The sequence below is a fragment of the Leucopleurus acutus genome, assembly GCF_964270905.1.
Source record: "Leucopleurus acutus genome assembly, chromosome: 11".
In the NCBI taxonomy this organism is placed as follows: Eukaryota; Metazoa; Chordata; class Mammalia; order Artiodactyla; family Delphinidae; genus Leucopleurus; species Leucopleurus acutus.
The window spans coordinates 99,635,687-99,663,494 of NC_139152.1; the positions used below are offsets into that span (position 1 = coordinate 99,635,687).

The 27,808-nt window shown below is 44.0% G+C and overlaps 2 protein-coding genes across 2 annotated transcripts in view; one reads left to right on the top strand and one right to left on the bottom strand.

Annotated features, from left to right (window-relative positions):
* The window catches only part of SMC1B (structural maintenance of chromosomes 1B), a gene marked incomplete at both ends in the record, with an annotated part of 85,736 nt that extends 69,236 nt beyond the window's left edge, over nt 1–16,500 (bottom strand). Inside the window, one exon of the mRNA XM_082850476.1 lies at nt 16,392–16,500. Coding sequence (XP_082706602.1) covers nt 16,392–16,500 — 109 coding nt within the window. The remainder of the gene's footprint in view (nt 1–16,391) is intronic.
* Nucleotides 16,501–16,842: 342 nt separating this feature from the next.
* RIBC2 (RIB43A domain with coiled-coils 2) lies at nt 16,843–27,490 on the top strand (the record flags this gene model as incomplete). The annotated part of the gene is made up of 7 exons (XM_082849472.1): nt 16,843–16,956; nt 17,757–17,838; nt 20,615–20,959; nt 21,978–22,096; nt 23,358–23,585; nt 25,808–25,974; nt 27,122–27,490. The coding sequence occupies 7 exons, from the start codon at nt 16,843–16,845 to the stop codon at nt 27,198–27,200; spliced, it is 1,134 nt and encodes a 377-aa protein (XP_082705598.1). The 3' UTR covers nt 27,201–27,490.
* Between the last annotated feature and the right edge of the window lie 318 nt (nt 27,491–27,808).

Genomic DNA, 27,808 nt, shown 5'->3' on the forward strand with positions numbered 1-27,808 from the left:
CCACTCATTTGCCCTCTTAGCAACAGCTGGTAAGTCCTTTTTTTTTAATTAATTAATTTATTTATTTTTGCGTGTTGGGTCTTCGTTTCTGTGCGACGGCTTTCTCTAGTTGTGGCAAGCGGGGGCCACTCTTCATCGCGGTGCATGGGCCTCTCACTATCGCGGCCTCTCTTGTTGCAGAGCACAGGCTCCAGACGCGCAGGCTCAGTAGTTGTGGCTCACGGGCCTAGTTGCTCCGCGGCATGTGGGATCCTCCCAGACCAGGGCTCAAACCTGTGTCCCCTGCATTAGCAGGCAGACTCTCAACCACTGCGCCACCAGGGAAGTCCCATAAGTTCCTTTTTGATTTCAGCTCTGCATATCTCTTCCAATCTGCTCCTTCTTTACCATCCTTCTAGTTATTTAAGTACTCCTTGCTCCCAAAAGCCTCCTAGCTGGACTCAACCTTCACTCTCTTGCCTCTTCAAATGCATTCATTCATTCTACAAACATTTATAGAACACCTATTAATCAGGCATTCTCCTAAGTACTCAGGCTAAAAAGAAACAGTATGTAGAATTTTCCCCTAAGGTACTTACAGTGGGGAATATGATCAATTTTTATTGAACCCCATTTTGTGCCAGACACTCCACATCTATTATTTTATTCAGTCTTTGCAATAATCCTATGAGATAGATATTTAATTTGCATTTCATAAGTAAAAAAGCAGAGGCTCAAAGTCAAACAAATCATGTTTTGGGGTTAGGCGTCTGATTCCAAAATCTATACTCTTCCCACTAAAAGGAGGAAATTATAACTTACTATAGTAAGTTCTAAGATAAAATTAACACAAAGAACTATGAAGCATTTAAGAGAAGCACTAACGACTGGAGACTCTGAGTAGACTCTGCAGGAGATAATCCTGGGCTAAGTTTTAAAGAGTAAGTAGAAGTTTGGGGAGGCAGGGCTGAAGGTAAACATAACCACTCCAGGAAAAGATGATAGCTTGATCATTAGTACAAATGGGAAAGCAAGGGACCATTCCAGTGAGAAAAGGGTAAGTAATAATACAGAGGTGGAGCAAAGCTTACAAGGTTGGAAATGATGAGAGAAATAAACTTCATGCTGAAGATTATTTGAAGCCATAAAGGATTTTAGGAATAGCAGTGACGTTTTCAGATACATTTTATAAGGATTTCTAAGATAACAACCCACCAGAAAAATGGGCAAAGAACATAAAAGGGCAATTCAGAGAAACAGAAATACAAAAGGCCCTTAACCATATGAAAAGACACTTGAGCTCAGTCATGATAAGAGAAATGTAAATTAAAACTGTTTTGACCACCATTTCTCACTTACTAGACTCACTTACAAAATCCAAAATTTTGAAAACACATTCTTAAACAGGACCCCTCGTTAAACGACTGTTGGGGGCACAAAATGGTACAACCACTATGGGGGTGATTTGGCAATAGCTACTAAATTATAACTTAGCTCTTGAACCAGCAATTCCACTTCTGGAAATCTATCTCCCTGATACACGTGCAAAACTACACAACGGCAAATACACAATTATACAATTATAAGTCATTTCTAACAGAAGTAGATTGGAAACAACTTAAGTGTCCAAAAATTAAAGGACCACTTGAAATAACTATGTAGCCACACAATGGAGAATTACACAGCAACAAGAGGACAGAAGAGGAAGTGGGAAATGAAAAAAGAAAAGTACATAACAGCATATATAGCAAAAAACCAAATACGAACTTTTACTTAAAGAAAAAGTGTGGGGTTGGGAATAACAATACACACATATTTCCTAGCATTTGCATAAAGAAACACTGAAGGATAATCAAGAAATTAATGGTTATGTATAGAAGGTGAAGAAGAGCGGGACACAGAAACTGAGTTGGACCCCTTCTGTTTGCCTCACCCTGCTTCTGCCTTTATCCACAAGCTCTCATGCCTTTGAGCTTCTAGTTGGATTTGGCCAATGGAGAGCCCTGGCAGGAGGGAAGAAGGGAAAAGAGTGAGGTCAGGGTATTTACTTCCCTATTTTCCTCTGTAGGGTGGCTTCTAACTTGCTGTGCCCTTCAACACCAGGTCACTGGCTTTTTGAAGCTCCTTGTGGGTTCCTTCCTCTCTGAGCCTTGGGGTGGCAGCAGCTCCACTGCTGCTAGCCGTGTGATCCCTCTATTCATTGGGATTCCTCTACAGCCCTCCCACACCTTTGTAATTAGTCCCTTTGTAAATAAATCTTCCTCAAACTGTCCTAATTTGAGTGTGCCACTTGTTTCCTGTTGGGACCCTGACAGATACAGGGAGCAGGGGTAGAAGCAAGATTTCTGTGTATACTTTTCCATAGAGTTTTGACCTTTAAAGTATGTATATGCATTCCTGATTTTTAAAAAAAAAACCTAAATTGAAAAAATCCCATAAATGAAAACAATCACAAACAAGTAAACTTAACTGAATATTAAATTGGTAACACAGGCATACTGAGAAATGATTTATTTCAAGGGACTTCAGATCACAGAATTCTGACTGTACGTTCTTAGTAGGATCCATTCTAAGAACCAAAATGAAGTACAAAGGAATTTCAAATTTCCTTCAGTTGCTTTATCATTTATAATGTTATGGTGGTTTAAGACAGTTTTCTTTATATTTTAAGTTAAAGCAAATAAGTAATTATATTAGTCATATTAGGAAATAAGATTTTCAGAGTAAGAAAAAATATTCACAATGACAAAAAGCAAGCAACAGTGAAAACACAGTTAAAAGTGAATGGAGGGACTTCCCTGGTGGTGCAGTGGTTAAGAATCCACCTGCCAATGCAGGGGACACGGGTTCGAGCCCTGCTCCGGGAAGATCCCACATGCCGTGGAGCAACTAAGCCCGTGCGCCACAACTACTGAGCCTGCACTCTAGAGCCCACGAGCCACAACTACTGAGCCCACGCACCTAGAGCACCCGTGCTCCGCAACAAGAGAAGCCACTGCAATGAGAAGCCCGCGCACCACAACGAAGAGTAGCCCCTGCTTGCCACAACTAGAGAAAGCCTGCGCACAGCAACGAAGACCCAATGCAGCCTAATTAATTAATTAATTTTTTTTAAAGTGAATGGAAAAATATCAGCATGAACTCAAATTTTAAAAATTACTGTAACATGAAAAGATGTTCAAAATCATATTAGTAATTAGGAAAAAGCAAATCAAAACTATAATGAAATATCACTTCACATCAACTAGGATGGCTAAAAGAAATCACACAAACAATAACAAACAACTGCTGGTGAAGATGTGGAGAAATCTGAACCCTTATTCATTGACAATGGAAATGTAAAGCCAGACACAAACCGCCACATATTGTATGATTCCATTTATATGAAATGTCCAGAACAGGCAAATCCATAGTGACAGAAAGTAGATTAGTGGTTGCCAGGGACTGGGTAGAGAGGAGATAATGGGGAATGATTACTAATGGGTACAAGGTTTCTGTTTGGGATAATGAAAATATTCTAGAATTAGATAGTGATGATGGTTATACAACTCTATGAATATACTAAACATCACTGAAGTGTACACTTTAAAAGGATGAATTTTATGATATGTAAATGACATTTCAATAAAGCTGTTATTATAAAAAAAAAGAACAAATCTGAAAAAGCACTTTATGCATTTTCTAGCCCCATCCTCTGAAATGACCCAGAACCACTGTTACCCAAAGGCACTGAATATTCTACTTCCCAGATGGCGGTCTTTAATACCTTAACTTCTAAAAAAAACCAGAAATCATTGGAGAAGTGGCTAATTCCAAGTCTGAGGCAGAGAAAACTGAAGATAAGCCTGAAAACTGGGACATCTTACGTTAGAAAGCAAGGAAGCTTTCAAATATTAATGAGGTCATGACCAAAGGACACAGGAGGCAGCTTGAAGGAGCTCCCACTGATTAAAGTTATGAAAATCTGAGCATCAAAAAGAATGATTTTGGTGGATTAAAAACACAGTGTACTGGGCTTCCCTGGTGGCACAGTGGTTAAGAACCTGCCTGCCAATGCAAAGGACACGGGTTCGAGCCCTGGCTCAGGAAGATCCCACATGCCGCAGAGCAACTAAGCCCATGCGCCACAACTACTGAGCCCGAGGGCTAGAGCCCGCAAGCCACAACTACTGAGCCCACATGCCACAACTACTGAAGCCTGTGTGCCTAGAGCCCGTGCTCCGCAACAAGAGAAGCCACGACAATGAGAAGCCTGCACACTGCAACAAAGAGTAGCCTGCACTCACCACAACTAGAGAAAGCCTGCGCACAGCAATGACGACCCAACACAGCTAAAAATAAATAAATTTATAAAAAAACAAAACAAAACACACTGCACCAATGAAAATCTAGGTGTCCTTTTTTTTTTCTTTTTTAACAGTATCCACCTTGTGAGCTGCTCAGTTTTCTCTGCTTCTCCTTGCTCAAGAGTAGGACAGAAGCGAATACATCTGTGAAGCAAAATGAGTGTCTTCAGCTGAGCAGGCAGCAAGAAAGGGAGGATCACTTGGGAAGCTCTTCAATGCCTGATTAAGCTGTGCCAAGTTCAGAAATAGTTTGCTGACCCCTGCTCTAGACTCAGAAATGGAATGTTGCATAGATGACCAGAGAGAAAAATAATAGGATTTAAAAGAAAGGTGAAGACAGCAGAAGCAAGAACAACTACAATCCTGCAGCCTGTGGAACAAAAACCACATTCACAGAAAGATAGACAAGATGAAAAGGCAGAGGGCTATGTACCAGATGAAGGAACAAGATAAAACCCCAGAAAAACAACTAAATGAAGTGGAGATAGGCAACCTTCCAGAAAAAGAATTCAGAATAATGATAGTGAAGATGATCCAGGACCTCGGAAAAAGAATGGAGGCAAAGATCAAGAAGATGCAAGAAATGTTTAACAAAGACCTAGAAGAATTAAAGAACAAACAAACAGAGATGAACAATACAATAACTGAAATGAAAACTACACTAGAAGGAATCAATAGCAGAATAACTGAGGCAGAAGAACAGATAGGTGACCTGGAAGACAGAATGGTGGAATTCACTGCTGCGGAACAGAATAAAGAAAAAAGAATGACAAGAAATGAAGACAGCATAAGAGACCTCTGGGACAACATTAAACGCAACAACATTCACATTATAGGGTCGCAGAAGGAGAAGAGAGAGAGAAAGGACCTGAGAAAATATTTGAAGAGATTATAGTTGAAAACTTCCCTAACATGGGAAAGGAAATAGCCACCCAAGTCCAGGAAGCACAGAGAGTCCCATACAGGATAAACCCAAGGAGAAACATGCCAAGACACATAGTACTCAAATTGACAAAAATTATGGCAAAAATTAAAGACAAAGAAAAATTATTGAAAGCAGCAAGGGAAATACAACAAATAACATACAAGGGAACTCCCATAAGGTTAACAGCTGATTTCTCAGCAGAAACTCTACAAGCCAGAAGGAAGAAGCATGATATACTTAAAGTGATGACAGGCAAGAACCTACAACCAAGATAACTCTACCTGGCAAGGATCTCATTCAGATTCAATGGAGAAATCAAAAGTTTTACAGACAAGCAAAAGCTAAGAGAATTCAGCACCACGAAAGCAGCTCTACAACAAATGCTAAAGGAACTTCTCTAAGTGGGAAACACAAGAGAAGAAAAGGACCTACAGAAACAAACCCAAAACAATTAAGAAAATCATCTTAGGAACATATGTATCGATAATTACCTTAAACATGAATGGATTAAATGCTCCAACTAAAAGACACAGGCTTGCTGAATGGATAAAAAAACAAGACAGCATATATATGCTGTCTACAAGAGACCCACTTCAGACCTAGGGACACATACAGACTGAAAGTGAGGGGATGGAAAAAGATATTCCACGCAAATGGAAATCAAAAGAAAGCTGGAGTAGCAATACTCATATCAGATAAAATAGACTTTAAAGAATGTTACAAGAGACAAGGAAGAACACTACATAATGATCAAGGGATCAATCCAAGAAGAAGATATAACAATTATAAATATATATGCACCCAACATAGGAGCACCTCAATACATAAGGCAACTGCTAACAGCTATAAAAGAGGAAATCGACAGCAACACAATAATAGTAGGGGACTTTAAAACCTCACTTATACCAATGGACAGATCATCCAAAATGAAAATAAATAAGGAAACAGAAGCTTTAAATGACACAATAGACCAGATAGATTTAACTGATATTTATGACATTCCATCCAAAAACAGCAGATTACACTTTCTTCTCAAGTGCGCACAGAACATTCTCCAGGACATATCATATCTTGGGTCACAATTCAAGCCTCAGTAAATTTAAGAAAATTGAAATCATATCAAGCATCTTTTCTGACCACAACACTATGAGATTGGAAATGAATTACAGGGAAAAAAACGTAAAAAACACAAACACATGGAGGCTAAACAATACGTTACTAAATAACCAAGAGATCACTGAAGAAATCAAAGAGGAAATCAAAAAATACCTAGAGACAAATGACAATGAAAACATGATGATCCAAAACCTATGGGATGCAGCAAAAGCAGTTCTAAGAGGGAAGTTTATAGCTATACAAGCCTACCTCAAGAAACAAGAAAAATCTCAAATAAACAATCTACCCTTACACCTAAAGGAACCAGAGAAAGAAGAACAAACAAAACCCAAAGTTAGCAGAAGGAAAGAAATCATAAAGATCAGAGCAGAAATAAATGAAATAGAAACAAAGAAAACAATAGCAAAGATCAATAAAACGAAAAGCTGGTTCTTTGAGAAGATAAACAAAATTGATAAACTTTTAGCCAGACTCATCAAGAAAAAGAGGGAGAGGACTCAAATCAATAAAATTAGAAATGAAAAAGGAGAAGTTACAACAGACACCGCAGAAATACAAAGCATCCTAAGAGACTACTACAAGCAACTCTATGCCAATAAAATGGACAACCTAGAAGAAATGGACAAATTCTTAGAAAGGTATAACCTTCCAAGACTGAACCGGGAAGAAATAGAAAATATGAACAGACCAATCACAAGTAATGAAATTGAAACTGTGATTAAAAATCTTCCAACAAACAAAAGTCCAGGACCAGATGGCTTCACAGGTGAATTCTATCAAACATTTAAAGAAGAGCTAACACCCATCCTTCTCAAACTCTTCCAAAAAATTGCAGAGGAACTCCCAAACTCATTCTATGAGGCCACCATCACCCTAATACCAAAACCAGACAAAGATATGACAAAAAAAGAAAATTACAGACCAATATCACTGATGAATATAGATGCAAAAATCCTCAACAAAACACTAGCAAACAGAATCCAATAGCACATTAAAAGGATCATACACCATGATCAAGTGGGATTTATCCCAGGGATGCAAGGATTCTTCAATATATGCAAATCAATCAATGTGATACACCATATTCACAAACTGAAGAATAAAAACCATATGATCATCTCAATAGATGCAGAAAAAGCTTTTGACAAAATTCAACACCCATTTATGATAAAAACTCTCCAGAAAGTGGGCAAAGAGGGAACCTACCTCAACATAATAAAGGTCATATACTACAAACCCACAGCAAACATCATTCTCAATGGTGAAAAACTGAAAGCATTTCCTCTAAGATCAGGAACAAGACAAGGATGTCTACTCTCACCACTATTATTCAATATAGTTTTGGAAATCCTAGCCACGGCAATCAGAGAAGAAAAAGAAATAAAAGGAATACAAATTGGAAAAGAAGAAGTAAAACTGTCACTGTTTGCAGATGACATGATACTATACATAGAGAATCCTAAAGATGCCATTGATTAGAGCTAATCAATGAATTTGGTAAAGCTGCAGGATACAAAATTAATGCACAGAAATCTCTTGCATTCCTATACACAAATGATTAAAAATCTGAAAGAGAAATTAAGGAAACACTCCCATTTACCACTGTAACAAAAAGAATAAAATACCTAGGAATAAACCTACCTAGGGAGACAAAAGACCTGTATGCAGAAAACTATAAGACACCGATGAAAGAAATTAAAGATGATACCAACAGATGGAGAGATATATACCATGTGCTTGGATCAGAAGAATCAATATTGTGAAAATGACTATACTACCCAAAGCAATCTACAGATTCAATGCAATCCCTATCAAATTACCAATGGCATTTTTTATGGAACTAGAACAAAAAAATTCTTAAAATTTGTATGGAGACACAAAAGACCCCGAATAGCCAAAGCAATCTTGAGGGAAAAAAATGGAGCTGGAGGAATCAGACTCCCTGACTTCAAACTATACTATACAAAGCTACAGTAATCAAGACAATATGGTACTGGCACAAAAACAGAAACACAGATCAATGGAACAAGATAGAAAGCCCAGAGATAAACCCATACACCTATGGTCAACTAATCTATGACAAAGGAGGCAAGGATATACAATGGAGAAAAGACGGTCCCTTCAATAAGAGGTGCTGGGAAAACTGGACAGCTACATGTAAAAGAATGAAATTAGAACACTCCCTAACACCATACACAAAAATAAACTCAAAAAGAATTAGAGACCTAAATATAAGACCGGACACTATAGAACTCTTAGAGGAAAACATAGGAAGAACACTCTTTGACATAATTCACAGCAAGATCTTTTTTGATCCACCTCCTAGAGTAGTGGAAATAAAAACAAAAATAAACAAATGGGACCTAATGAAACTTCAAAGCTTTTGCACAGCAAAGGAAATCATAAACAAGACAAAGAACCCTCAGAATGGGAGAAAATGTTTGCAAACGAATCAACGGACAAAGGACAAAGGATTAATCTCCAAAATATATAAACAGCTCACGCAGCTCCATATTAAAAAACCAAACAACCCAATCCAAAAATGGGCAGAAGACCTAAATAGACATTTCTCCAACGAAGACATACAGATGGCCAAGAAGCACATGAAAAGCTGCTCAACATCACTAATTATTAGAGAAATGCAAATCAAAACTACAATGAGGTATCACCTCACACCAGTTAGAATGGGCTTCATCAAAAAATGTACAAACAACATATGCTGGAGAGGGTGTGGAGAAAAGGGAACCCTCTTGCACTGTTGGTGGGAATGTAAATTGATACAGCCACTATGGAGAACAATATGGAGGTTCCTTAGAAAACTAAAAATACAATTACCATATGATCCAGCAATCCCACTACTGGGCATATACCCAGAGAAAACCATAATTCAAAAAGACACATGCACCCCAATGTTCATTGCAGCACTGTTTACAATAGCCAGGTCATGGAAGCAACCTAAATGCCCATCAACAGAAGAATGGATAAAGAAGATGTGGTACATATATACAATGGAATATTACTCACCCATAAAAAGGAACGAAATGGGGTCACTTGTTGAGACGTGGATGGATCTAGAGACTGTCATATAAAGTGAAGTAAGTCAGAAAGAGAAAAACAAATATCGTATATTAACGCATATATGTGGAACCTAGAAAAATGGTACACATGAAACGGTCTGCAGGGCAGAAATTGAGACACAGATGTAGAGAACAAACGTATGGACACCAAGGGGGTAAAGCGGCGGTGGAGGGGTGTGGTGGTGGTGTGATGAACTGGGCGATTGGGATTGACATGTATACACTGATGTGTATAAAACTGATGACTAATAAGAACCTGCTGTATAAAAAAGTAAATAATATAAAATTCAAAAAAAATAAAATAAAATAAAAGGTGAAAACAAAATCCATGTGTCCATAATGATACCAACAACAAAAAAAGAAAAACTCACTTTCACTATTTGCCCTATTAAAACTCTTTTCTGGGCTTCCCTGGTGGCGCAGTGGTTAAGAGTCCGCCTGCCGATGCAGGGGACACGGGTTCGTGCCCCGGTCTGGGAAGATCCCACATGCCGCGGAGCAGCTGGGCCCGTGAGCCATGGCCGCTGAGCCTGCGCATCCGGAGCCTGTGCCCCGCAACAGGAGAGGCCACAACAGTGAGAGGCCCGCATACCGCAAAAAAAACCCCAAAACTCTTTTCTTTGAAAATACCAACTAAAAGGGGCACGCATTTATTCTGATTTTACAGTGCAAACTGCATTTTACGTTAATCAAATAACCCCAATTAATGAAATAAAACTTTTTTTTAAAATATGGGAATATCATCCAATGAATGTAGAAAGCATGACAGGATTAGAAAAACCTGGTTTTGCAAACCTGAATGAAATACTGGCTCAGGCAAGATTATTAATTGGCATTAAAACCATTTGGGTAAATGGTTGATAGAGAATATTTGTATAATGCCAAAGAAACACTAGAACACTAGGCTAGAGAGAAAGGTTACAGCTAACTGTATAAGGGAGAGATCACTGTCACCACCCTAATCCAGGGGTCAATCTTAGCATCACCAGATATTATGTGATATAAGGTAATGTGAAGTACACACTAGCACCTAAAATGAAGTCTAGCCAAAAATCTTTAATTTCAAACCATCAACTTTTTAGACATCTTCCAGTTCAAAAAAATAGAGGGGATAGAGGAACAAACTAAACTACATCATAAGGAAGCAATCAGACACATCTAAACATTCTATGGAAAAACGTTTTCAACCTTTTCAATGAGTCTGTTATAAATTAAAAAAAGAACTATGCTAAATTAATAGAGATCTAAGGGATATAACAATCAGATGCAATATGTGATTCTGGGATGGAAAATGGTTTGGTCAAAGAACACTATGGAGTAAACTGAGGAAATGTGAATTTGAGCTGTGCATCAGATGAAATGCACTAAGAAAGGTGAGGATAATTGTCTGAAAAGAGTGAGTTATACAACAGTATGTATTGTATAACCTCATTTTCATTAAAAAAAAAGTTTGCAAGGAAAAAGATCTACATGGACATGTCCTAAGGTATTACAATAGTACTGTCTGGATTGTGGGAATATGTTTTTACTTTTTTACTCGTTTATTTTCTAATTTTTTACAATTCATATATAGTGCTTTTGCAATAATAAAATATTATTTTTAAGAATTCAGCTGCCATTCTGGATTATCTAAAATGTTTTTTTAAAATAACATTTTTATCCTGATTAAAACAGTAAACCATTCAATGTAGGGTTTTGGAAAACAGAAAAGTATTTTAAAAATCACCTGAAAAATCACACCATCTGGAAAAAAACTATTGATGGAAATGGATAGTGAATTTTGTCAAATGCCTTTTCCTCAAAAAACTAAAATGAATCTTCTTTCTTGAAGGAACAAATGAAGATTACTGTGGCAGCAGTGTGCCACATGGATTAAAGTAGGGTAAGACCAGAGGTTGGGAACTTAGCTAAAAGGTGACTGCATTAATCCAAGGAAGAAATGATGAGTGTGAAATAAAGTGATAGCAGCGGCAACAGAGGGAAGAGGACAAGGTTATTAAGGAGGCAGGACTGGAATGATGGGTAATGTATTGGCTGTGACAGGGAGAATTTATCAAGGATGATGGAGAATTTATTAAGGTAGCAGCCATATGAAACCCTGTGAGAAAGGCATTCTAAGTCCAAGGAACAGAAAATGCTAAAACCCAGAAATAGCAATGAGCTTGGCCTGTGTAAGGAAAGCTAGAAAAGCAATTCTGACCAGAGAACAGTAAATGTGGAGGAAGAGAATATTTGAGAAGAGAAACATACAGGGGTCAAATTATAAAGGGCTTTGTGGATCATGGTAAGAAATATGGATGTTACTCCAAGTGCAGTGAGAATGCACTGCACAGAGACAAAAAAGGAAGCAGAAGGACCTGTTAGGAGATTATAGCGATAGTCCAAATGAGAGCTCTAGCAGCTTCAACTGTAATAGTGAAGAGTGGCAAGAAACAATTGGATTCTGGATGCATTTCAGAGGTAGAGTCATTAAGATTTATAGGCGACTGGATGAGGAAAGCGGGGTGTAGAAGGTAAAAGGAGGAATCAAGAATTACTCTGGCTTTCTGTCTGAATAAATGAGTAAATTGTGCCCTTTACTGAGCTGGTAAAGACCTAAGAAGGAACAGGTTTGTTGTTTGGTAGTGGTGGGGGAGAGGAAATTAACTACTCTTCCTGATTATATTGTTTTAGGTGGCTACTAGAAATAGGAAACTAAATGCTAAATATTATAGGCTGGAAATATAATTTGGAAAGTCAGTAGCTTAAGGATGGGACTGGATAAGACCACCTGGGGAAAGGAGGGAGAGATGAAATGTGGTCTACCTTGCCTCCTTGACAGCAAGGCCTTCCCATGACCAACTTCTTTTAAAACACCCCCAGCATTTACTATTCCCCTCCCTTGTTTCTCTTTAAAACTTAACACTTTAGGGGCTTCCGTGGTGGCGCAGTGTTTAAGAATCCGCCTGCCAACGCATGGGACACGGGTTTGAGCCCTGGGCCGGGAAGATCCCACATGCCGCGGAGCAAGTAAGCCCGTGCGCCACAGCTACTGAGCCTGTGCTCTAGAGCCCGGGAGCCACAACTACTGAGCCCACGGGCTGCAACTACTGAATCCCGTGTGCCTAGAGCCCGTGCTCCGCAACAAGAGAAGCCACCGCAGTGAGAAGCCTGCGCACTGCAACGAAGAGCAGCCCCTGCTCGCCGCAACTAGAGAAAAGCCCGCACACAGCAACAAAGACCCAACGCAGCCAAAAATAAATAAATTTATAAAAAATAAACAAAAAACCCTTAACACTTTAATATTCTATATACTTTTCATATTTAGTTTGTTGTCTGTCTCTCTGCACTTGAATGTCAGTTCTATACAGGCAGGAATTTTTATATCATGTTCACTGATGAATCCTCAACAAGCTAGAACAGTGCATGACACACAGTAGGCACTCAATTACTTTTAAATGAATGAAATACTGCTGAAATGTCAAACAGGATGAGGACAGGGAATAACCGCTGACTTTTATAAGATATAGCTCAACAGTGACCTAGAGAAGTGTCATTTCAGTAGACTTTGAGGCTGAGAACTGAATCAAGGCGGCTGAGAAGAGAATGGAACTACAGACAATGGTTTCAGAGAGTTTTGCTGTACTGATAAAAAAAAAAAAAATGGGGCAATAGCCTAAGGAGACAGTTAGGTTCAAGGGATTTCCCCCCAAGCATTTCATCATAAAATTTTCAAACATACAAGGAAGTTGAAAGAATTTCATAGTAAAAATCCATATATTCACCACTAAATTCTATAATTAACATTGTACTATACTTGCTTTTCACACATCAACTGATCCTCGATGTCCTGAGAGTGTTCATAAGGCATGTATGTATTTATGCCAATGAAAATTATCCAATAAGGGAGAAAGATACAATTCAAGAGAGAAAGATAATAATTACAAAAGCAAAGCACTGAGGAGGGCACAGGATCCAAAGCACAAGTGGAGAGGATGGCCTTAGATAGACGCAGGCACCCTTGTGGTAGTTCACTGATAAAAATCCTTCAAAGTCTAACTTTTTTTTCCAGAAAGTTAAATATAAACTCTTCACTCTGGCAAGGACTTATCCAACAGAATTCCATTATATCCCACAACTTCCCTAAATATGCACTATATTCTGGCCAATTTGGACTATTACTTGCCCCACAAATAGACTTTCACAAACCCCTGGAAAAATACTCTTTATGCTTTGAGCCCAGGTCAAATGCCAACTCCTCTAGAAAACCTTTCCTAATCTTCACCTCTTCCTGCTCAAAACTCCCCAAATCAGATGTTGTATTTTTCTTGTTTAAAGTTTCATAAACAGTGTTATCTGGCTTTCTATTTCAATTAATGTGTCATTTTCTTATACTCCCTATACCTTCAGAGCAGGAGCTGTCTTAATCTACACACCTTCTTTTGCTCCTAACATTATATATAGGCAACAACCATTTATTTGCTGCATCTGAGTGGAAAACACGAATGTTAAAATTTAAAATGAAAAATTTCTGCTACCTATAAAAAGCCCCAAATTAGATTTTATTGAAAACAAACAAGGGACTTCCCTGGTGGTCCAGTGGTTAAGACTCCATGCTTCCAATGCAGGGGGTGTGGGTTCAATCCCTGGTTGGGAAACTGAGATCCCACGTGCCATGTGGCGTGGCCAAAAAATTGAAAATGTAAAAAAATTAAAAAATAAATAGATAAAAACAAACAAATGAGAACATGTCAAGTTTTGGCAGGCAGTGACAATAGAAAATTATTACAAAAAGTATGACTAACTAAATTAAAGTATAACAGGAAATGAGCATGATGGGAAATTATCAATTGGTTTAACAAATTCTATCTGAATGTGCCAGTAATTCTGTAAGATTTTTAAAAATGATGATCTACCAACAAGTGCTCAAATGAACACAAATAGAATATCATCCATTAAATCGGTCATGGATAAGTACTATATTGAGTTTGGGCCTTCATATAGCAAAAAGAATGTTAACACTTTAGGCAAAATTGAAAAATAAGTAAACCAGAAATTTCTGTTGTGGACAGATGGTATTGAAGACACTGCTGAAATGATCCACAATGGCTTTACCCGGTTCTAAGCATAGTCTCTAGGATACCAGTGATTCTCTAGAGGGGAGTTGAGCTTCCAGGGCATGTGGATCTAGGGAGAGCAAGAGGATTTGTAAAGGCATTTTCACAATCACGTTAAGATATGTTGTTAATCACAAAAAGTATTTTTAAATTAGGAAAAGAAATAATATTATTTTGAAACTCGTTTGGCACTAGGTTAAACAAGTTCAAAGCACCATTTTCACAGGATCTTGAATGGTAATGGGCAAATAGTTCAAGTGGACTAAACGATGTTCAAGAGTCTGCGCAGATACTCATTCCAAGTATTGCACTGTTTGGAGTTGCAAAATGTAACTGAGCAACCCTTCACATAATCACCAGTTAAAAGGTGAAAATCCCCTGGTGGTGGGCTCAGCAACTTCCCAATAAAAGAGTGGAGAAGATTAGTTAGGGTACCAGTGCAGGAGTGATTCCAGTAATTATTTTTTCAATGTTTTCCGATAACAGAATAAAATGAAAATGAGGAAATATATTACACAGAAGAGGCAAGGAAATCTTCAAATACGTGAATGCATCTAAGCTCAGGTATTCTTTCGCATATACTAAGTGCAAAAGAAAACCTTCAACAGCAGCTGTTTTTATAAGGCGACAGAAATTTCACAATAGTTTCACAGTAATTATATTCCAGATTTGGTGTGCGGGGAAAGCACACATTCAAGTGTCCTGTTCACGTCTGTCAAATAGATTGATTTACTGAGGCTAAGAAAGGAAAGCTGGGCTAAGAGAGCCAAACGGGAGACTCCAGGTTTCAGAAGGCTCTCCAGGTCACGATCCTTTCAGGCCCTGCTCCACCTGCCCTGCTCGTTACCCCAGTTTCCCATCATGGAGCCAAAGGGAGCCTGGCCAGGCCCCAACTCCAGTTCAGACTCTGCCCCTTACTGGGCAACCTTGGAAACTCATCTGGCCCCTCTGAACCTCAGTTTTCTGCACTGTAAAATGGGGATCACAGCCATTTGTGAGGATTAAACAAAAAGAGCGGGGCCAGGAACTCAGGAGCAAGCTCAACAAACGCGGCCATTTTCACAATATTCCTGCGAGGCCTCCTTGGATCCAAATGGTTGTTCGGGCTCCTCGGAACCAATGACTTCCTCCCGATCTCGCTCCCACTTAATCTTTTTGGACGAGAAAGGGAAGGGGATGGACAGGAGAGGCGACCAAAGCTGAGGGCCGAAGAAGCCCACGGGGGGGGCAGGGCGGGGGTAGGAGAGGAGGGTCCAGGGTGGAACCTCTCGGGCGGGGGGGGGCAGGGCGGGGGTCTGGCCCCTGGGGGTGTTGTCCGAGGGCCGGGGGTCCGGGGCCGAGGCTCTGGCCCCTGGGGGTGTTGTCCGCGGGCCGGGGGTCCGGGGCCGAGGCTCAGGCCCCTGGGGGTGTTGTCCGCGGGCCGGGGGTCCGGGGCCGAGGGCGAGGCTCTGGCCCCTGGGGGTGTTGTTCGAGGGCCGGGGGTCCGGGGCCGAGGGCGAGGCTCTGGCCCCTGGGGGTGTTGTCCGCGGGCCGGGGGTCCGGGGCCGAGGCTCAGGCCCCTGGGGGTGTTGTCCGCGGGCCGGGGGTCCGGGGCCGAGGCTCAGGCCCCTGGGGGTGTTGTCCGAGGGCCGGGGGTCCGGGGCCGAGGGCTAGTGTCAACCGAGGGTGGACGGCAAGCAACGCCCTGCCACCTCCAACCCGCCCTGGGCGGAGTCTGAGGGTCGCCTCCCACCCCATCCCCCGTCCCCGGGGTGGATAGCGAGGGTCGAGCCCGAGTCCAGGCCGCGAGGCCACCCTCACGTCCCCTCAGGCGGGAAGAGGCCCGGACGACCGCGGCAGGTGGGGACGTTACCGGAGCCGTTGGGGCCAATGATGCAGGTGAACCTCCTGAAGGGGCCTATGACCTGGCGGCCCCGCCACGACTTAAAGTTCTCCACAAGCAGCACCTCCAAACGGCCCATGGCTGCGCCCTCCGCGCCTCTGCCGCGTCCTCACACGCCGGCCAGAAAAGAGCGGGAAGGGCCTTGCGCCGTCTCGCGAGAGGAAAACGAGAACACGAGCGAGCCCTGCGCTGTTTCTTAGCAACCGGAGTTGTTTCTGTTTCCGAGGAAATTGGGTCTCCTCGCCTCTGGCGCGGTGGGTAAAGGCCGGACTGAGAACCTCTGGAGCAGGCTCAGATCCCACCAGCCCAATCTCCTAGGGAGCCAGGCTCGCTTGGCTTGAGCTTGTTTTATGTTTGTTGTCTTTTCTTTTAATCTCGCATGTTTTAAAAACCTCTTAGAATTTCTTGGCGATTCACAGTCATGGAGGTAGCGCAGCTCAAGGACCTGGAGGAGAACTTCGGCCTGGCCAAAAGGAGATATGCGGAGCTGCGCAGGCAGAAACGGATCTTCAATGCCAGGAACAGGATCATCGGGGTGAGACCCTCCGGCACGGAAGGGAAAGGGGCCAGGAGGGAATGTGGAGGAGCGGCTGGGGGCGAGCGAGGCGGGCGGCGGGAAACAAGAGGTGATGAACCCTTGGAATGAAACTTTTGATCCAGGCACAGCTGCAGACGGCTCCAGGCTTTGCCGGGAAGATTTGTTCCATGTATTAACTTTGCTGAGGATGGAGGAGACCTTAACAGACCAAATAATGCTCCCTGTCCCTTGTCAGACAGGCAAATTGAGTCCTGCAGCGGGGAGAGAGCTTGCCTGGAGTTAACGGCCAAAGACTGGAACGTGATTCTCCTCTCTCTGAGCCGGATTTTCTACATTGCCAGGAATTCCCTCCAGTCCGTTCATTTGACAAATGCCAGTGGAGTTCCTGTTTTGTGGCAAGCCTGAGCTGGGCCCAGGAGATGAGGAGCAAGGGAATACTTGACCTTGCAGAGTTCATAGCCCAGAGTGGAGGAGGCAGGCATTAAAATGGTCACATTATAATGCAGTGGAGTCAGTGCTGTGAAGGAGGCAAGCAAAGGCTGCCAGGGAGCACCAACTGGGGCTGGGAGAGGAAATCAGAGAGGACTCCCCAGAGGAGGTGATGCCTAAACAGTGTTCTGAGGATGAGGATCTATTGACTGAGAAGGGGAGAAGGAAGCTCTAGGGAAATTTAAGACAGGCTGAAGAACCAGCTATAAGCAAAAGCATCCGGGTATGACAAGATTTGACTTACAGTAGGATTGTTATCAACTGAATCAAATTATCTGGCTCTAATTCCCTTTGTTTTCCTTTCCCAGGGAGACACAGAAGCCTGGGATGTTCAGGTTTGTGACCAGAAGATAAAAGAAGCAACTGAAAAAGCTAGACAGGAAGCCTTTGGTGAGCATTCCCTGAATGGCCATCTAGCGGTTCAGGGCTGTGTGCCTTTCGACCCCAGTTCACATTTCCTCACATATGTAAAAACTTGCAATTTTCATGCTCTTCCTCTTTTTAAAACTTCACAATTTCTTGTGCTCAATTAGCTTAATGCACTGATGCTTCCTCACTTAAAAGAAAAACAGCTATTGAATTCTATGTGAGCTGTAGGAAATATATTGTGAGGATAAATGTATGTTTTTCTCTGTTTTCTTAAAAAACTGGGTATGAAAAACTTTAAACACACACATTTTCTGCCAAAAAGTTCAAGACCTTCTACCGGGGACAGCTGTTTACAGTAGACAACACACGCTCCTGCGCTCATACCCCCGAGCTGACTCAGAACCAGATATGGTTCAAATAATAGTGTTCCGGCTCTTCGATCAAATACTCAAATAGTATTCCTTTTCCCCCATCATGTCTAGCAATTTCTTTTAAAGCACTGTAAAGATTTTTTAAATAGAAAAAAGCAGGGTACAAAATTGTATATACAGTGGGTTATCAATTAAGTTTAAATACATATATAAATATATATGTTTTAAAATACATAAAAATATGCTTAGAAAAAGACAGAAAGGAAATATACCAAAATGTCAGCAGTGGTAAAGTTGGAGTGATGGCATGATGAGTGAAATTGATTTTCTTCTTTATACTGTTTCATATTTTCTAAACCTTTTACCTTTTAAAATTCTAGCTTAAAGTAATTCAAACCTGTGATAAACCATAATGGAAAAGAATATGAAAAAGAATATATGTATGTATAACTAATCACTTTGCTATATAGCAGAGGCTAACACAACATTGTAAGTCAACTATACTTCACTAAATTTTTTGTTTAAAAAAGTAATTCAAACGTACAAAAATGACGCGACAGACATATACATACCCACCACCAGACAAGATATGAACATTTTGCCAAACTGGATTTAGATATCTTAAGCATGCTTTTTGAAAATTAAATGTTATACAGACATAGCTAAAGCTCTCCCCCACCTTACCATTTTCCTCTTCTTCCCTTCTCAGAGGTGTGATCATTCCCATGCATGTTTCTGTACTTGTACTATTTAGGTATGTACATCCATGACAATGTAAAATTTGTGTGTTTTAAAATTTTACATAAATGATGTTATATTGAATGTATCCTTTTGCAACATTTAAAAAATTCAACAGTCTATTTTTGGAATTTATAGGTGATCTACATACAGAATATTCATTTTAATTGCTTAATGATATTTTGTCATATGAATTTTAACCACAATTTCTTTATTCCTCTACTGGTGGCTGATTTAGATTTTTTCCAGTTTTTTAATGACTGTCCTGCATTATGTCCCAATGTTCATGTCCCTGGTGTACCTAGAAATGGAATTGATAGGTCATAGTATATGTATGTTTTCAGTTTTACAGGATGTTGGCAAATTGCTTTCCAAAGTTATAAAAGTGTACCAAGTTACACTCCCACAAGCAGTAAACGAGAAATCTTTGTTTCCCCACATCCTTACTAATACCTGCTATTATTTGCATTTGAAATGTTTCTCCAATTCATTGGATGTTTCCCATCTTGTAAGGTTGATGATCTTTTCACAAGTTTATTGATCATTCAGGTTTCTTTATATTGATTTGCCTTTTCCTCTCCTTGGCCCCCTTTTTGGTTAGGCTGTTTATTGTTTTTTTTTTTTAAGTTGATTTGTAGGTGCTTTTTAAATATTCAGAATACTAATCCTTTAATGGTTGTGTTAAGTTTTTGGAAGGTTGGATTACTTTTAGAATCACTAAAAATCATTTTTTAAGTGTATTTGATCTTGGAGAGGCAGCAGTGAGTGGTGGCGTGAAGCAAGATCTTAATTCCCTGCCCTGGAATTGAACCTGGGGAGCTTGGATGAAAAGCAGGAATCCTAGTCACCACACCCCCTAGCTCTTGCCCCCAGTGAAAAATGCATTTCTCACGGAGGCAAAAACTGTAAAAACAGTTACAAAGTTTATTATTAGAGACACAGCACAACAAGTGGGAGAGCATACAGAGAAACAGTTTGCTTAGTTAAGACAGAAGCAGGGCAGAGATGCACACGGGGAGAGAAAGGGTGTGGGTGTCCCCCCTAATGAGGAGGGGCCCAGTAAAGAGGTGGTGACGTCATTCATATAGGGCAGTTCTTCCGGGTCTGTTTACCTTTGGCCAATCATCTGGCTTCTTTTTCCACACGTGACCTGCCCTAGGACCCTCCCCAACATGCGTGCGCAAATTTTTTTGCAAGATGGTATTTCAGCCCAGAGGCCTATGGGACGGCCTTAGCATCACCTGTTATGGAGTGGTGCCCCCTCCTTTTTTGACCCCCAAGGAGCCTTTCTGCGCATGTGCAATGTCTCCCTTGCCTCAAGGATGGGAAATATGTGACCTTTTGATCCTTTACCCAAACAAGGGTTAGCCCCTCTCTGTTCCTGCCACGACTGTTATCTTCGGGCGTCCTCAGGAGACAAAGCCTGGCTATTTACCTCGTTTCTGTTGTTACTTCCATTTCGGAGAGCAAACAGGAGGCTGATTTTAAATGTCTAACCTGGAGCCCATCTATGTCCTAATGCAAACAGGAGACTAGTTGTTAGTGTCTGGCCCAACGCCCACTTTTTCCAGCTCCATGAAATGTACACGGGAGGCCAGCTGTAAAGGCCTAGCTTGGGACCCATCTATCTCCTGCCTCAGATTCAAATTTATGTCTTTCCTCTGAATCGTAAGCTGTATCTCTTCTAGCTGCTGAAATGAGGCAAAATGACAAGATCACATGCATCTCAGAAGACCGGGAAAGGAGAGAGAGGAAAAATCTCTGTAAAGCTATCAACGATTTCCAACAGAGCTTTCAGAAGCCAGAAACTCGCCGTGAATTTGACCTCTCCGACCCCCTAGCCCTTAAGAAAGATCTTCCAGCCCGGCAGTCAGATAATGATGCTCGGAATACAGTATCAGGAATGCAGAAATTCATGGGAGAGGATTTAAACTTCTATCAGAGGAAGAAATTCCAAGAGGAACAAAACAGGGAATGGTCCTTGCAACAGCAAAGGGAATGGAAGATGGCCCGCGCCAACCAAAAATGCGCAGGTAATGGAACAAAAAAGACAAATGGGTCTCAATACTTTCTTCAACAAAACAATCCCCCCCCTTTTTTTTTTTCTTGTTTCATTTTGTCTTTTAAGTCTCACCAATATGTTACTTTGGCCATGTTACGTGGCCAAAGAAAGAAACATGAGAACCCGGGTTCCAGGATTTAAGCATCTTCAGCCACGTGCTCATCACGCAGGAAACACCTTCTGAGCTTGTGCTCTGTCCGGGCCCCAGTGGGATGCTGGAGTTCAGGGTAACTCAGCATCGCTCCCGGCCCTCAGTGTGTGGGCAAGACATAGGTCCAGCCTATATCAGTTCGTGTCCAGTAAGAAACTCTGATCATCCCCTGAACCTGACCGTCCACCTCCATCAATGGGAGCTCTATTCCTCTAGTTGCCCAGGCCCAAACCCAAGTCATCTTGACTCCTTCCTTTCCTTCAAATGCCACACGCAGTCCAGCAGCAAGTCATCCCAAATTCCAACCACCTTCACCATGTCCTCCACTACCACTCTGGACTTAGCAGTCAGCATCTCCCAACTGGATCACTGCAATAACCTCTAACTGGTCTCCCTGCTTCTGCCCTAGTCTCTCTATAGTCTTTTCTCAACCCAGCAGCCAGAATGATCCCATTAAAAGTTAAGCTGGATCCTTTGCTCAAAACCAATACCTTCTCATTTTACTCAATAAAAACCAAATTTATTTCAAGGACCAACAAGTCTGACCTTACCTCCTGCGATGCTGCCCTCTAAACCCCTCTCCCCTGGTTCCACGGCAGACATTACCAATCCACAGCAGACATTACCAGGCCACAGTGGTGATTGCTAACACTGCCAGGCACCCATCTAAGAGCTTTACTTGAATTGACTCATGTCAATCTCCCACAGCCTTCCGATACACCCCCTTTCTTTGGATGGGGCCGTGATGAGAAACAGTTACTCCGCAGGGTGCTCTGCACATCTCGGAAGGATCTCCGGGCAGGCACGCAAGGTTTGATTGCGTTTTGCTTCCTTCCAGAGGATCTCTACCTGAAGACAAGGCTGCAGTTTGACGAAACAGCCAAGCATTTACAGAATCTGGAAAGCACCACCAGAAGGGCGGTTTGTACAGCTGTGAAAGAATTCAACAAGAACCAGGTGTATACCCCAGGCTCTGTCTGGAGGGGAAGACAAACACACAGCCACCTCCCCGGCGTGCCCCAGCCTCCTTGACTCATCAATGATAGCAATTCTTTTTTTTTTGTGGTACGCGGGCCTCCCACTGTTGTGGCCTCTCCCGTTGCGGAGCACAGGCTCCGGACACGCAGGCTCAGCGGCCATGGCTCACGGGCCCAGCCGCTCCGCGGCATGTGGGATCTTCCCGGACTGGGGCACAAACCCGTGTCCCCTGCATCGGCAGGCGGACTCTCAACCACTGTGCCACCAGGGAAGCCCGGCAATTCTTTTCAATCCCTGCAACAATCGGCTGCTCTTATTAGTCACTGTGTTCAACAACCCTTTCAGAGGGGCGTGATTAACCCAATTTAATCGATAAAGAAGTGGGCTCAGAGTGGGGAACTGACTTTCTTTGGGATGCCTAAGTACTAATCTGAGCTGCTTTGGCAGATTCAAATACTGAACTTCCAAAGACCGCAAGTCCAGTATTCAAATCCCAGCCTGTCCAGCTGCAAGGCGTGGGCTTATGTAACGTAGTTCAGCTGGCCTTGTGAGCACCTGCTGTGTGTGGGCACCTCAAAAAGTGCCCTGTCCATTCATTACTAAAGAGAACTGGTAATACTGACAAATGTCTCTTAATCCGTCTCTTGACTTTACGGAGAAATAACTGCAGCCCAGAGAGGGGAGGTGACTTGCTCCAGGTCACACAGCCAGGGCCCGTTCCCTCCACCTATCATCCTCATGTGAATAGGGGTTCGGCCAGGAATTTATTTGTCCCTGGGGCTGAGGTTGCAGGCAGTGGGAGCACCTTTTAGAAATCACCACTGCTGTGCGTCACTTGGTTGGCTGTTCTTTGTGGCCCGCCGCCGTCCAAGGGTGACCAGGGCCACACGGAGGGGTACACAGCCCTGTCCTGGGGTGGGTGAGGCCAAGCCCAGGGGAGATGGCAGCCTAACAGGGGGAGGCAGCTCCCTGCTTTGGCAAATCACTGCAGACAGAGACGTGCAGCCGTTACGCACACGACCAACAGGTAGTGGTCCCCTGAGCCCAGTCCACTCGCCCAGCATCTCCCAGGCAGCTGGGGGTCTGAGGGCCCCCCCACATCCATGCCTGACAAGTGCCCCATCCCCGGTGCCCTTGAGCAGCTTCTTCCTTCAAGGGCCCCAAGTGACACTGGTCAGCCCGTGCCTCAGGCCCACCGGGGTCGCTCAGAGCATCTCCCTTAACATCTTGCCCTGAGCAGGCCTTGGAGTCAGCAGAAAAGAAAATCCAACAGAAAAAACAGGACCAAGAGGACAACCTGGCCGAGATCTCCAACCTGCTGCGTGGGGACCTGCTCTCGGAGAACCCCCAGCAGGCAGCCAGCTCCTTCGGGCCCCATCGCGTGGTCCCCAACCGCTGGAAGGGCATGAGCCGGGAGCAGCTGGAGCACATCCGCCTGGTTCAGAAACAGCAAGTCCAGGAGAAGCTGGTGCCTGTCCCCCGCAAGCCCTCAGATGGGGCCTTGTGCTCCCTGCCACCTTCCTCAAGCATCTAGTTATAGCTACTGTCACGCTCGGCCCTAGAAGCTGCCCTCAAGGAGTCTGTGTTCTAGTGAGAGGAGGACAAGTGCTAGGGAGGGCAGGAGGCTGGGGAAGAAGCTGAGATTGCTGGGCGTGAGGAGGGTCATCAGGGGACCAATGGCTCTGGAACAAAGGGCTGAAGGTGCGGAGGGAGCCTCGCACGTGTCTGCGGAAAGGACGATCAGGCGGGGTGAAGAGCAAGGGCAAAGGCCTTGAGGAAGGGCCGTCTTGACGTGTTCAGAGAAGGAGGCATCTGGTGGCTGGAGTGGAGGGAGGGGAGAGGGTGGGATGAGGTCCAAGAGGCGGAGGGTTGAGGGCCTGGCAGGCCACTGGGGAAGACTTTGCCTTTTTTGTGACCGAAATGGGGAGCTCTGGCGGGTTCTGAGCAGAGGAGAGACAGGATCTCACAGTTGATCCCTCCCGCCGCTGTGTTGAAGGTGGACTTAGGGGGATAAGGCAGGAAGGAGAGAGATCACTGGGGAGGCTGATGGTCGAGGTCAGAGATGGTGCTGGCTGAGGCCAGGGCGCTGGCAGCAGTGGTGCTGAGAAGTGGTCGGATTCTGGATGTATTTGGAAGTTAGAGCCAACAGAATTGGCTGAAGGGTTTGGCATGGCATATGAGAGACAGAGGAGTTAAGGATTACTCCAGGCATCCTGGCCTGAGCAACGAGAAGGAAGGAGTTGGCACTTACAGAGATGGGAAGATGGTGGTAGGAACAAGTCCAGGAGGGAAGTTCATGGGAGAATGGAAATCACAAGCACAATTTTGGATATGTTGTGTGCAATGTTCTTTAGATATCTATGTCTGCTAGGATTCAGCTGAAAATCCCAAATAACACCATCTTAAAGAAAATAGAACTTTATCTCTTGCATGTAGACTAAATCCTTAAGAAAACAGCCCAGGGCTGGTATGGCAGCTCCACGACCATTGACTAAAGTTCTGCCATCCTCATCACCTGGTTCCCACCTCTTAGTGCAAGATGGCTGCTTGAGCTCCAGTCATCATATGCATATTCCAGCTGGCAGGAAGAAGGAAGGGGTAAGAACGCTAAGGACACTTCCTAGAAGTTTCACAAGACATTTCCACTTATATTTCGTCGGACAACTCAGTCACTAGGTTGCCCCAAACTATAAAGAAGAAATGTAGTATTTATTCCAGGCAGTGAAGTGCTGGTGATTCTTTTATTAAGAAAGAAGGAAAAATGGCTACTGGTGGACAAGTTATATTTTCTGACACAACTTCCAAGTAAAGTCCAGCAGGCAGCTGGATGTAGAGTCTGGGGCTCAGAATGAGATCTGGGCTGGAGACATAAACAGGAAGTCATCACTGCACTGAGTGTATTTAAAGCAGCGAACCTGGAGATCACAAAGGGAGTGAGCGTAGACAGAGGGACCCTCCCCTCCCACCCCCATCATTTATAAAGAGCAAAGCGGCCTGAAAGGGAGCAGCCAGAGAGGTAGGAGGGATGCAAGCAGTGGTGAATTCAGAGGGAGCGTGGGAACCCCTGGGTCAAGTGCCACTGCCGGGCTGCCGACTGGATGCCGGACCCAGCACTGGGCAGTCACCTCTTTGGTGGAGGGGTGGCAGCCTGTCTAATGGGCTGGAGAGAGAACAGGCAGGAGGGCCAGGAGACAGCAAGTGCAGATGATACTTTCAAGGCACTCTGCTGTAAAGAGCACAGAGAAATTCACCCCCAAGATCCTGAGCCATTGTCCCGGGGTGGGGCTGTGGCATCAGCACATTCTAGAAGTGACCAGAGGACCCCAGTGACCAGCCAGGTGGTGCCACTGCCCACTGGTAGCATCCCAGATGCAGAGGACCTGACACCCGTGGGCCCTGCTTATGGAGCCCTGGGCTGGGAACCACTGTTGGAACTGAGACTCTGCTGTCCCTTCAGGCTCAGAGGACCAGCCAAGGCCTCCCAAGAGGGGGAATCACCTGGGCCACCAGCATGATGACAGGTGGGGGGGGGGTCTCCTCTGATTTCCGGCATGACATTGCTCACCTACCTGCCCCCTTCTGGGCCTCAGTTTCTCCATCTGTAAAATGAAAGGCCGGCTCCTCGAGACAATCCCCTTGGGGCTCTTGTGCTGGGGACAGGCGGTGGTGAGTCACCTCTCCTCTCTCCAGAGGCTCCAGGAAGAAGAGCGCCAGCGAGACATGGATTGGGACCGGCAGAGGGTCCAGCGGGCTCGCGCCGCCTTGCTGCTTGAGCGACAGCAGCAGTGCCAACGGCGTGACCTGCGCAGAGCCCTGGACTGCAACAACCTCAGCCTGGCCAAGGAGCAGCTTTCGCAGTCAGTGCCAGGCGGGGGCCTGGGCGGGAGCGGGGAGATGGGGGTACGGGTGGGGAGGGCAGGCAGAGGGGGCTGGGATCAGGTTAGGGTCAAGGGGGGCAGGTGGGAATTGGGGGCATCATCGAGGGAATCAGGCTCGGGGAAGGCGGGGGTAGGCGCGGGCCGTGCAGGGCCCATAGAGCAGGCACCGTCCTTTCCTGGACCCCTGGCTCACCCTCCCTGAATCCTTCCCACCCAAGGGCTCAGGACCCTTGGGGTGTATTTCACCAGAGGCCCTGTAGCAGCAGTGGTTGGGGCTATAGCATAGCCTCCTGGTAAAGAGAAGGGGAAGAAGGACTCAGAGCTAAGAAGCCAGAAATTAAGTGCGAGGAAACCATTGGTCCCCGCGCAGACCAGGGATTGAGATTCCTTTGTGCCCTCAACCTGTAAACACCCCTCCTTGGACGGTCCTCACCTGGGCACTGGGGGACCCCAGCAGGCTCGGACACGGGTGCTGGTGATGGAGTACACGGAGGCCACCAGGAGTCCCAGGGGAGGGCACCGGGTGGGCTTCCGGGAGGAGGCTGCTTGGCTCAGACGTGGGGGAGGACAGTGCCAGCTGCCCACTGCAGGGAGGGCTCTCCGGGGAGAGGAAGGGGCTCCTGGGCACAAGTCTGGAGCCTCTTCTTCATTTCAGAAAGGCCCCAGGAGTAGTTCAGAGTTCCAGCTACAGAAGATGTCAAATGCAGATCAGTAGGTGAATTTGTCACTAAAAAAACCCCAACCCATTATTTATTTACTTATTTATCTAGCTATTCATCAAGCTCTGGCTTGAACTCGGAGGGGATCCACCAGTATTTTTTCCAATGTCTGTTTATCGGTGGGTCCATCATTGGGGGCCTAAATAAGGAGAATTAAGAGAGAATCTCACAGAAATCAAATGGGATGAGCAAATGTCTTAACAATCATGGAATTCTAAGATATCCCCACATTTCACGTGCGCAGGTCGCTAAACTAATCAGCAGTGATGCAATGCCCCCTTCCTCCCCCTTTAGCTCGTAGGGCTGGAATGCACTCTGTATCCTGGGGTTAACACACCAGTTAAACAGTAGAATGTTTAGGAAGTCAGGCATTTGCTGATTTCTTTTTCTCCTTGTTTTATTATCAGGAAAAAATATATGAAGGAAATCTGTACAAATCATCTCACAGAAGATTATTTCGCACAATTTAATACAAGAAGTCGATAATGAAAAAGGCACCTTCTTTCCCTCTGAATCGTTTACCTATAAAGGGCAGTAACCTTGAAGAGTCCCATGTGTTAAAAAAAAAAAAAGGCGCTCTTTGGTCCATAAGTACTGTTGAACTTAATTTTTCCACCGTACACAAAACTTGATTAAACCCCTTCCTGTATTTCTATGAGGAGCATTAGTGTCCGTTCAACTCAGCTCAGACTATTTCTAGAGCAGCTCTGGTGCTGTAGATACAGGGAAGAAAGCCTGCGTATTAGACGCTAGGTTCAGCTGGTGCAATCGCCAATACTCACGGGCATCATTTTAACCGCTTCACGTGGAATTAACAAATTTGGTTCTCACAGCAGCCCGGGGTGGGTATTTTTATTACTCGCATTCTCCAGGTGAAGAGCCTGAGCTATAGACACGTTAAGTGACTTGCCCAAGGTCACGCTGACAGGGACGTGGTGGACCTGGGGTTGAACCCAGGGTGTCTGGCTCTCAACCACTTCTCTCTCCTGGCTCCCGGTAACACGACCCAAAACACGAGTGGCCAAAAAGGCACAAGTTTATTTCCTCCTCTCGTCACAGCCCCAGCTGAGCAGTGCTCCCTCATTGCTCTGCCA